This window comes from Triticum aestivum, chromosome 6D, assembly GCF_018294505.1.
Source record: "Triticum aestivum cultivar Chinese Spring chromosome 6D, IWGSC CS RefSeq v2.1, whole genome shotgun sequence".
Classification (NCBI taxonomy): Eukaryota; Viridiplantae; Streptophyta; class Magnoliopsida; order Poales; family Poaceae; genus Triticum; species Triticum aestivum.
Window position 1 is genome coordinate 80,277,152 of NC_057811.1, and position 10,914 is coordinate 80,288,065.

At 41.7% G+C, this 10,914-nt stretch overlaps 2 protein-coding genes across 3 annotated transcripts in view; both read right to left on the bottom strand.

Annotated features, from left to right (window-relative positions):
* Positions 1-514: 514 nt before the first annotated feature.
* Positions 515-5,141, bottom strand: LOC123143691 (probable glucomannan 4-beta-mannosyltransferase 4). The gene is made up of 9 exons (XM_044562644.1): positions 4,693-5,141; positions 4,018-4,116; positions 2,986-3,238; positions 2,124-2,234; positions 1,866-2,002; positions 1,648-1,761; positions 1,377-1,576; positions 1,094-1,291; positions 515-971 (listed from the first exon to the last, which is right to left on the bottom strand). Exons 1-9 carry the CDS (start codon positions 5,011-5,013, stop codon positions 809-811), a joined length of 1,596 nt encoding a protein of 531 aa, XP_044418579.1. The 5' UTR covers positions 5,014-5,141; the 3' UTR covers positions 515-808.
* Positions 5,142-8,584: 3,443 nt separating this feature from the next.
* LOC123143692 (probable apyrase 6) overlaps positions 8,585-10,914 on the bottom strand; it is a 4,934-nt gene continuing 2,604 nt past the window's right edge. The window contains exons 4-8 of one of the 2 annotated variants that reach the window (XM_044562645.1): positions 10,803-10,845; positions 10,249-10,434; positions 9,442-9,539; positions 9,163-9,359; positions 8,585-9,066 (exon numbers count right to left, since the gene is read on the bottom strand). In XM_044562645.1, coding sequence (XP_044418580.1) covers positions 8,811-9,066; positions 9,163-9,359; positions 9,442-9,539; positions 10,249-10,434; positions 10,803-10,845 — 780 coding nt within the window. In that variant the 3' untranslated portion in view covers positions 8,585-8,810. Of the gene's footprint in view, positions 9,067-9,162; positions 9,360-9,441; positions 9,540-9,762; positions 9,868-10,248; positions 10,435-10,802; positions 10,846-10,914 lie in introns of those variants that run through there. The other variant, XR_006470981.1, reaches the window with a different exon arrangement.

Below are 10,914 nucleotides of genomic sequence, written 5' to 3' on the forward strand. Positions count from 1 at the left end.
AATGCCTCGATTTGTCAGCGGTGCTGGCTGGATGTTAGCTGGTTCATTTTATCATTGCCAGTGATGTATTTAGGCTTATTTTTTTATTTAATTTTTGCGAATAACGTATTTTGGCTTATTAACACGCAAACGTACACTATTTATTGGATAAAAATACAACCGGCTCGCGTCAGTTAACTTGTGTATCCTCTAAACTTTAGTATTATGTGTATGTGTAATGTGTAAAGTAGTGTATATGCATGAGACTTCTACCAAGATGGGGACTAGCCTGGTGCTATTATGAACCGCATCATATCTGACTCAAAAAATATAACATAGCTGCTTCAGGAATTTGATATTTATACCATCGGTATTTGATAAATGAAATAAAGAACGCCACGGGCGTGCACCAGGGGGCGCGACTCCTCTCTAGCTGCGTAGCAATGGTTCGAACGGCTCACTGCTCTGCCTTGATGGGCACGAGACAGCAAATAAGAGAAAGAGAGCAAATAAAATGATTGCTGCTCTACCTCGGTACAAAAAAGATAATGTATCATGCCTGTATTTCATTGCCTTTCATGGTGTCATTACAGTCTCAATAACTTGGAATCTACACAAGATAATCATAAAGAAAAAAAATCTGTAAAGCAGTTAGAAGAATACAACCTGGCCATCCATCATTGTACAACTAGGATTCCACGAACCCTCAAATCCAATACTCATCTACCATTCTGTATAAACTAAAACCTATAAACCTGTATGATGTCCCATTTCATATAGATTGCCCTTGTCAGATTAAATCGAGCTTGATTGCAGTCCTAGGAACATTCTATGAACACGGAGTTTTCATGCCGACAAAACCGAACCCTAATACAATGAATGCCAAGGCCTGGAGGTAGATGTACATGAAGTATGTCTGGCTTCCAAGCACGTAGTCATACGAGGCGCATATCAAGAGGTAGAGCGCGAGTAAGAGCTCAGGGATGTAAATCCTGCAAAGGGCAAATGTTGGGGTTTGAAGCACATTCTTCAACATTTGTTTGGTTCTTGCACAATTTGACATAATTGTTGGAGTACAAACTTTAACTGTTACACTACAGGTTTGTTCACGTACCTCTCGACACATTCAGTGGGCTTCAGTGGTTCAAGGAGTGGGACATCAAAGTCGTCCTTCACCAGATCTCCTACCTTCTCAGTAACTACCCAATCATTCACATGCGCAGTCTCGAGTAAACCGGTCAGAGCTGCACGCATACGGTGCATGGACATCACATTTTCAAACAGAATCCAGAATGGCATCAGATGGAGAGACCTGGCGTACAAGATAAGATCATATAAAGATGTCAACATTAACAAGCACATGAAGCTGTACTCTGGACGAAACAAATAATGCATACCCAGGATTTCTGATGGCATTCATGACGGTAATGGCGGTAGGAATATAGACCAACCCCCAGACAGGAATATGGACTTCAGGAACCATGGCAGATAATGGAATGACAACGCAGTAGAACAAGAATGTGAGGATGGGAGCAATGACCCTCCGTACAAACAAAAAGCTGTATAAAAGGTGCCATTTCTTCCATATTGATACCCCCTGCATAATGAGATGACAAACATTACATGATATTCATTTTGTCTTTTGCGGTGAGGTTCAAGAAGGCACACCTTGTTTGTCACAATTTCCCATCCCATTTTTCTGAAGAGATTGGCAGCACCGCAAGTCCACCTATGCTGCTGATGACGGTAGGCCTTGAAGGTACTTGGGAGTTCACTCTTGACCTGTGTAAGTTTTGTACTTGTAATGATGTAGGGCACAATATAATACAGTATAGCGCATGCTCAATGAAAAACAACTATTTGGAATTGCAGACCGCAAAACATACCCTTATATCACCTACATACAAGAATTCCCATTCCTTGAGACATGCCCGTACAGCCAGGTCCATGTCCTCCACAGTGGTGCGATCTTTCCATCCTCCTGACTCATTAATAGCAGATACCCGCCATACACCAGCTGTACCTGTTGACAAAAAAAAAATCTATTAATCACTTAATTTAAATTCAAATGAACCATTTCAAGAAACTAGCAGTGTCAGGCTTCATTGAAGTCTCAAATAAATGGCTATAAGATTAGTTCTTACCATTGAAACCAAAGAAAGCATGCATAAATGAGCCTGATTCCTGCTCGACTTTGAAATGATAGTCCAGGGACATCTTTTGTATCCTTGTCATCAGGCAAGCATCGTAGTTCACTGCAAAAGCGCCCGGGCAAAGGCCAGGTCAGGAACATCCTGTAATCAGAATAAACAGAAATCCTCACTTCAAGTTATCAATATTATCACTTTCATATAGAAGGGGGAGAACTTGCATCAGAACTTCAAATCTTCAATAATAATCTTAAGGGAAAAAGTTATCAAAGTGGCTAAACTGAAGTTTGAGTGAAATTTGTTAGCCATCTTTTCATGTTAAAAGGTTCCACAGCCTTTTGTTACTGCAGTCACCAGTATCGTTGAGGCCTTGAAGGCCAAGAGAATCATAATAGGACAAAATAAGTGCCTCAGAATTTAGTTGTGCCCAAATTTATGTCAGTACTGACCACTATGGAGTAGAAAGACTGATATTTCTGTCATAGGATACGACAAAGATTCACATCAAAATATTTACCCAAAACAGTTTCATTTTTAACCAGTATCACTTCAAGCCATGAAAATATTGTTCCGACTTTGAGCACGACTACCGACACTGGTAAGCACGAGAGTTTTGAGGTGAAATTTCAGCTTCAAACATCTCAATAACAAGAATCTCACATTTTATCAAGACAGGACTAGCATTTGTGCTGACTCCATTACTTTCTGAGTAAACACTCCTGATCTTAAATAGCAAATACTTCTTGGAGTTGGAGATATCATGCAAATCCATATCTAGGTACTTCACTCCAGAACATGCACAATCAGATAGTCTTAACTACGTGCATATACTAAAAAATATAATGGTTATGCTCACCAAACTTCCAGCGTGTTTGCACAAGCGCAATCTTCGGGTTATGCACAAGAAATGGTATAGTTTTTAAAAGGAAGTCAGATTCAGGTTGGAAATCTGCGTCGAAGATAGCAACGAATTCACACTGTTGCGCATATACATGTTCCATGCCTTTCTTCAAAGCTCCAGCTTTGTATCCCTTCCTGTTATTTCTAACTTCATACTTTATGTCAATTTTCTTGCTGGCCCACTCCTGGCATTCAAGCTCCACTAGTTCCTGCACTTACGAAAAAATGATTAAAATCATACAGTGGCACAATAATCTGAATACAGCTAGGAGTATTAAACAGACTATCTTTCACTTCGTATACTCGTATACATTCTTAGCATGTGGAATTCAAGCTGTCCTCACACCTATTATTGCCTTCCAAGATAAATAGAGCAACCTTGACTACTTCATAAACATTTAATCAGATTGTGTCTGGTGCATTAAGCCATAGTCAACAGAAATTTCAAGCAATCAAATTATCCTATTCATGTAACTGAATAAAAAATAACCGACAAGAAAGTAAGCTAGTACAAGATCATAAAATAAGTCATGAAGACTTCAACAAGAGTGGTTTATAACTAGTACGTATGTCAGCTGTTCAACTAGACGAGGCATAGAGATAAGGTGCAGTCTCCATGGGGCCAAAATCCAGTTCATAGTAATACTTTACCCATGCTTAGATTAATATGCAACCTTGACCATTTCACAGAATTATGATGTTGAATGTACATGGTATAACCATTGAATGTAATGCATTCTTCTGTACTTTCATGTTTCTGACACCGTTGTCTCTACATCTGAAGGGTGCTGGAAGCAGGTGTAAAATTGCATATACACACTTTCATATGTTGATGCAGATATACTAATTGTTTATTTGGGACAAGCATTCTGGTGCATGAATCATTTCACGTGAGCGTCACCAGCAACCACAATTTGATCCAAAACTTACTAACCAAACATTTAATTTTGTTCAATCAAGAAACCTTGTCACTGCAATCTAGGCTTACTTTAATAATGGGATCAGTTGAATCATCCAAGACTTGGATTATAATACGGTCTGGCGGCCATGTGAGAGCACAAACAGCTCCAATGGACAACTTGTACACCTGCAAAAGGCATAAAATAAGAATAAGCAACAGTCCTTGTGTCAAATACAATGAATCAGCAAGACACATAAGAACAGCGTTCAGTGGTTCAGCCACATTTCAAACTTAGCAGAAAGCTATTGCGAGGCAAAACCTGGCATTGCTAGTCAGCTGCCGAGAGATGTAAACAAAACGCTAGACCTATGTTGGCAACTGTTTTCACATAACAACACAAACAAGAATGTCACCTAATGATTTAACAGTAATAGTGTAGAACAGTTCTACTGTACTTGACACCATGAAGGCAATGCAGAGACGCATTTATCCAAACCCCGCCCTAATTCCTCATTGAGTCCTGAGCGTGATACTACTAGTTTTTTCGTAGACTAGAGCGGTTTATCGACAATGTCAACACCCAAAGCTACATTTCGCAGAAGGAAAGTTTCGACAGTACGGCGCTGCAGGTACATTTCAACTTTGAATCAGGCTGGGGCGCGCACAAAAGGCCAAAAGCAGCGCGAGCAGCACGAGGCAATTTCAACTTTCAAGCGGTGCCAGCCAAGCACCCCGTGACGGAAATCTGGGAGGACGCCTCACCTCCTTCTCGTTGTACATGGGGATCTGCACGAGCACCATCGGGAACTCGCGGCGGCCCGCCGAGGCCGGCGGGTCCTCCACGTCGGCCTCGCCCCCCTCCAAGGCCCCGGCCATGGGCTCCCACTTGAACCTCCGCTCGGGCCGCAGCCGCAGCAGCCGGACGGCGACGAGGCTGACGAGGCTCATGCAGGCGGCCTCCAGGAGGAGCATGGCCGACATGGCGAGGCACGCCCACACCGCGGCCGTCAGCGCCGGGGCGACCGCGCGCGCCCGCACGGCCGCCCACGCCGCCGCGGCCGCGTCGGCGCCGAGCGGCGCCATGGGATCCGGGGGGAGAGGGCGCGCGCGGCTTTGCTTGCTTGGAGTGGAAGGGAAGGAATCGAAGCGAGGGGAGGGAGGGAAGGGAAATGGGGGGAGGCGTGGGCGCGAGGTGGCTCGCGAATCTGGTTGGTGGTGCGAGGCGACCAAAGCCGGCCAGCGCGAGGGGAAAGAGGAAACGATACAATTTTGGATGTGGATCTTTTTGCTTTCGGTACCTGACGTTGTGCGATATACACATCTGGCACATCTACTACTAGAGGTAAGCTTTAACCGTTTCCACGACTCGAATCAAGTCTTTCGATCAATTCAATTATCACACTCGGGCTCCACAAGAAGGATGATCCCGATTTGGAGCGAAAATCCAAGAAAATACAAAGTAACACCCATGACTGCAAGAATTACAGTGAAATCTCTTGAAAACACCTTTGTGGTATCAATCTTTATTCGAAGAAATACTCCAAAGACTTCAGTAAAGAGGCTGCAACAGACTGCAACAACGATGTTGTCACTCTTTCACCCGAATGAACATTATCGATAATGGTTTTTGAAAGCGCCTTGAGTCGCCCATCCAAAAAGATGGGAAGCCTTGATCGATGGACTTACTTGTGTCAGGGATGATCCCCTAGAACTGCAGGCCGTCGAATCACTATGTCTTCATCATGGTGTCGATAAAAGATTTCACCCTCATAAAGAATCAGGCCAACCAAAAAAGCTTGACACAACAACATAAACCCATCAAATCCGAATAACTGGATGTGCGACGACAGAAAACTCTCTAACCTCATGGCACCGCCAAAAGAACGAGAGAAAATTTATTCTCGCAAAACTATGATGATCGTTGACAAAGAACAGAGAGGTCTTGAAAATCCGAGGTCCCCCACCTCTCAACACCGAGATGGCAGCTCAAGACAAGGGACCTAAATTTCTCAGATGACTACGACACCAGCGACACAAGAAATCCTCTTGGAACTACTCTGCTTGCAAGTGCAGTAGGTGCCACCGAACCTATCCATACGGGTCATTGCCACGCGGGCATGGATTTTTGGCCGGGCATAGAACGTGAATAAACTGTCCGGATTGGTCTTGGGCCCGCCATAGAATAAGGTCAATTCTCAAAGTCAGGCCATAAGACCACACACACTATATGGTCCTTTTAAGTTTTCCTATGTTTTTTTCTAATTTTTTAGATTCTCTATATTTCTTCTTAATTTTTTTTTATATTTTTGTATGTTTCCCTTAATTTCTAGCCACATGGCCAAAAGCATTGTGGGACAACCTTTTTAACTCTCGCGCCATGACAATCCCTGTGGCCAAGCCTTTCGCCGGCATGGCACAACCCTTTTATAAAAGAACCCACACGGGCCGTGAAGTGCCGGGTCGGCCCATGTGGTCAGGTATCTGTGCCCCCGCAGAGGGCCCAAATTTTAGGGACCCCACTCCACGTATGTATTTTTATGATACACTCGCTATCTAACGCTCATGATCACTAATGGTAGGGCATCTCCAATTGTGGTCCATCAAAGTGCCCTTAAATGTTTGATCTGTGTGGTTCGGGCACTTTTTGCCCTCCAACCCCATGCATCAAATGTCCACGGACCAGCCCGGACGTCTGAATTCCCATAAACCCAAACCAAACTTAGGGGAGCTTTGGGGGTGTCCGGACACTCCGCTTGGCCAAATATCAGTTGGATCACATGTCCTCATAGCCCATATGTTTTTTCCTCTAAGTCTGTCTGGCCCACCCCGCTGTCCGGATTTGATGCATATGGTTAGATGACCGACTCCCCTAACATTGTCTGCGGACACATCCGCATGTGTCTATGGACATTTGATCTGTCCGTTTTGAGGTACAACGTTGAAGATGCCCTTAGTAGGTCGGTCCATTGGTAGGAAGATCAAGCGATTGTCTGGCCAACTTTTTTGATACATAGTGCCAAAAGAACTTCCTCAATAACTTTTTTTCAACAGTTTTATGTTTTTATAAGTTTTATTTCATTTAAAAATGGTCACAAAATTTCTAAAAAAATCACCAATTTAAAACATTTTCATTAATTTTATACTTTATTTTTTTAAAACATCATGAATTTTAAAATATTTCTTAATTAAAAAATAAAATTTAAAATATATTCATGAATATACAAAAATGTGAGTTTACAAAATATTCACTGGACAGGAAAATTTTATGAATTTTAAAAGTATTCTCAAATTTAAGGATAAATATTAATAAATTTTAAAATGTTCACATATTTTAAAAAATAAAAATTTAGAAAAAAATTATGAACTTAAAATTAAAAAAAATGAAGAAATAACATAAAATAAAAACCGTCCGAAACCCAAAAATTTGGTAGATGAACACTAAAATTACCCAGCCGAATGTTTCCTCAAACCGTGTGGAAGCTGCGAAAACCGACACTAAACTGGGCCGGCTCGCCAACACCGACGCGCCTAGGCGAGCATTGTAGAACCACTCACTTTTCTTTTCCTTTTTTGCAAGAAAAACATATGATCTGTTTATCAACTGTCAAGATAGTACTACAAAGAACACCAGAAGTAAAAAATACATCCAGGTCCGTAGACCAGGTAGCGACGACTACAAACACTGGAGCGAGCCGAAAGCGCGCCGCCGTCATCGCCCCTCCCTCGTCGGAGCCGGGCTAACCTTATTGTAGTAGACAGTCGGAAAGTCGTCGTGCTAAGGCCCCATAGGACCAGCGCAACAGAACAGCAACCCCCGCCGATGAAGAGAAGCGTAGATTGGAAGGATCCAACGTGAGACACATGAACATAAAATGAGCGAAGATCGGATCCATGTGAAACCACTCACAATTAGCGATACCTAGCATATGCGCAAACGATTCTCGAAAAAAAACATATGCACAAACTTTTCTAAATAAATATTTGCGCGAACTTTGCGGTAGCCTATACATATGGATGTCCAAGCCCTCACACTCCTTTTTCTGTATAGAAAAATACAAATACAGATCTCGTATGATCCTTTCTCCCGTCCTTCCTCCGTAAAACAATACAAGAGCGTTTAGATCACTAATACTCTTACAACGTTAAAAATGAAATACAAAAGTGGAGGGAAATAATTGCGGGAACATAATAAGAGACTACACAATAGACTGCCAAAATCCAAATCAATCCTTGATACGACTAAGAACGGGATAGGTTGAAGTGATTGAAACAACCGATAGTCCTAAAGGCGCAGCCTTAACCAGGGCAAACCACAAGTAAATATCCCTCTCTGATTCAGTAGTGAAGGTACCCCATGTCCCATCCAGTACTGGCCCAGGGAACCATGATGCTGATGATGGATCTCCAGCACTGGCCCGGCATGAATCATAGCCAAATCCTCCAATTTATTCTTGCATCAAAAACATATGTTTTCGCCATTCTTTTTTAACGACTCTGCTATAGTGGTTTTATCTAGTATTTTCACCATAAAAGCGGCTTTTGGGCGAATCTGCTAGAATTGCTCAAAGGGCTAGTTTCCTTGCACCTATACTAAACCTAGCCATATGATGTCACGGAAACTTTAAAAATCTGTACTCATGATGCAAAATAACAATATCACAACTTGAGCTAAGATTAATATACTCTCTCCGTCCCAAAATAAGTGTCACTGATTTAGTACAAAATTGTCCCAAAATAAGTGTCACTGATTTAGTACAAAATTGTACATTATATGCCAGTACATACTATTAGTATGTAACAAAATGTTCTACAGCGTTTCAATACACGCCACACACAAGTGTGCTACCCTTCATGCTCCACCACCTGCACAACGCTCAGCGTCAGCTGATGCGTGTCATAATGTATCGGCCTTTCTCTAAATCATATATAATCTTTGTCTTGGGCTTCCTCCATCTCAACCCCAAAAATACTCCGCAAGCAAGAAACACTCCCAGCACGGCGAGCACTGGTCTATGCTTAGGTGCCCGTGTTGCCGCAGCCCCTGATGCCCCTAGAATCCTATGTTTTGTATTTGCAATGAAAGCTCCTAGAGCCCACTCAATATGAGTGTCGCCGACCTGATTTGAATACTCGATCCTGCTCAGAGGAAATTTTAAGTAGCAAGCGGATAAGATTAGTCAAGGGTAAATTTCACTCAAGAAGAATGATAGTGTCCTGATATGATATGCTTGCCTCTTGTCATCCAATGGTACACCAAGGTTGTCGTGCAGTAGAGCTACAATGTATGCCGACGAGAAGCAATACCGTGAGAAATCTTCATCTGAATGATTGAGATACGTTTGTCTCAGCGTGGACAAGTCCTTGTTGCAAAGTTGCTCTCCAGCAACCACAAAATCAGAGAGCGATGAAGACCGATCTAGTCCAAAGAACTGGAAGAGGATGTATAGTCAGAAGTGGCCTAAGAAAAGAATGGTATTTGCCAAGGGAAAAAAATGAGAACATGCAGTGGACCTTGGATGTAAAATAGAAATTTTCAGTTGCTAGGAAATGCCCAAGCAGCTCAGGGACGAAATTAGATCCTAGGTGACATCGTTGATACTCGCACCTTTCTGCATTCAAGACAAAAGTTACGGGTATGCAGGTGGATATGGATATAGAATATAAATGCTGGCAGTGCAAATCTAAATGTCCGATAAAAATGGTACTAAATCTAAGAACATCATGCTCAATTGAGTTTCTTATAAGTCACGATAAAGAGCAAGCTCAACAAAGTATTCGAAGTGCCAAGATTTGCAAAAGATATTAATTAGGTCAGTAGGAGCCAAGATTTACCAAGATGGGTGGTGGGTGTTTTCACTCCCCCTAGGTTTCAGGGTTGGACCATGTAACTCCCTCCCATATATATAGAACTGTGTCAGTAGGAGCCTTTCCTACTATCTTGACCGTTCAGACAAAAAAGATGTTAGGTCAATGCAGTCAAGAACCTCCATCTTACTTGACATCAAACAGTCCTTACAGGGATATCCCTCATTATGCATTGCAGTTTTGAGTTCATCATGACAGTGCCAAAATTTCTAACTTCAGCTGACGGTACTCTAAGCATAGGAGCAATAAAGAGAAGGGTATGCCATTAAAAAATTATAGGGATATCCCTCTCATTATGCATTATAGTTTTGAGTTCATCATGACAGTTCCAAAAATTCTAACTTCATCTTACGGTACTTTAAGCACAGGAATCATGAAGAAAAGGATATGTAGATTAAATAACCATAAATACAGATAAAGAAAAAGGGATCAAACTTCACATGCATTTCTTACCCTTTCCTTCTTGCATCATCATCAGTGAAGAAGATCTACATTCTTTATAGTTTCCGCTTCCATTATCAACATATTGATTCTCTAAATTTGATCTTGACGCACCGCCTGTTCTCGCCAATACTTTCCTTTTGTGAGAAAATCCTTTAGGGGCACAAGGATCAACAAGTGTACCGTTTTTGGAAGATCCTTCAATTGCACGAATCGTGATGAAACACTGGTCGGTACTTGTACTTGCAAAAGAGTACTATATTTGTAATTTAAAGTTAACCAGTGGAATTACAAGAACATCTGTTAAATTCCTAAAAATAATAAAGGCTACAACACCTTCAACAAACTTTTTCTTTGAACTAAAATCCTGGGACATTTGGAGTAACCATAGCTAAGTATTAGTTGTTGGCATTCTACTATGGACTAAGAAAGGGTTTTGTGATTAATATTAACATTGATATTCCTATTTGCAGGTAGTTTCTGTTCCCTTATCCATTAGATGCTGAATTGCCTCATTGCAGCAGATGGAAAATGGCTGAATTGAATGTTTTAACACACAGTAATACCTCTTGACTTCAGCATTTCACGGTACGAGTCTTGTGCTGCATTCTGTGAAAATAAGCGAGTCAATCAGATTTTCAATCTACACCACAATATCACAAGATCAGAAGTACATTA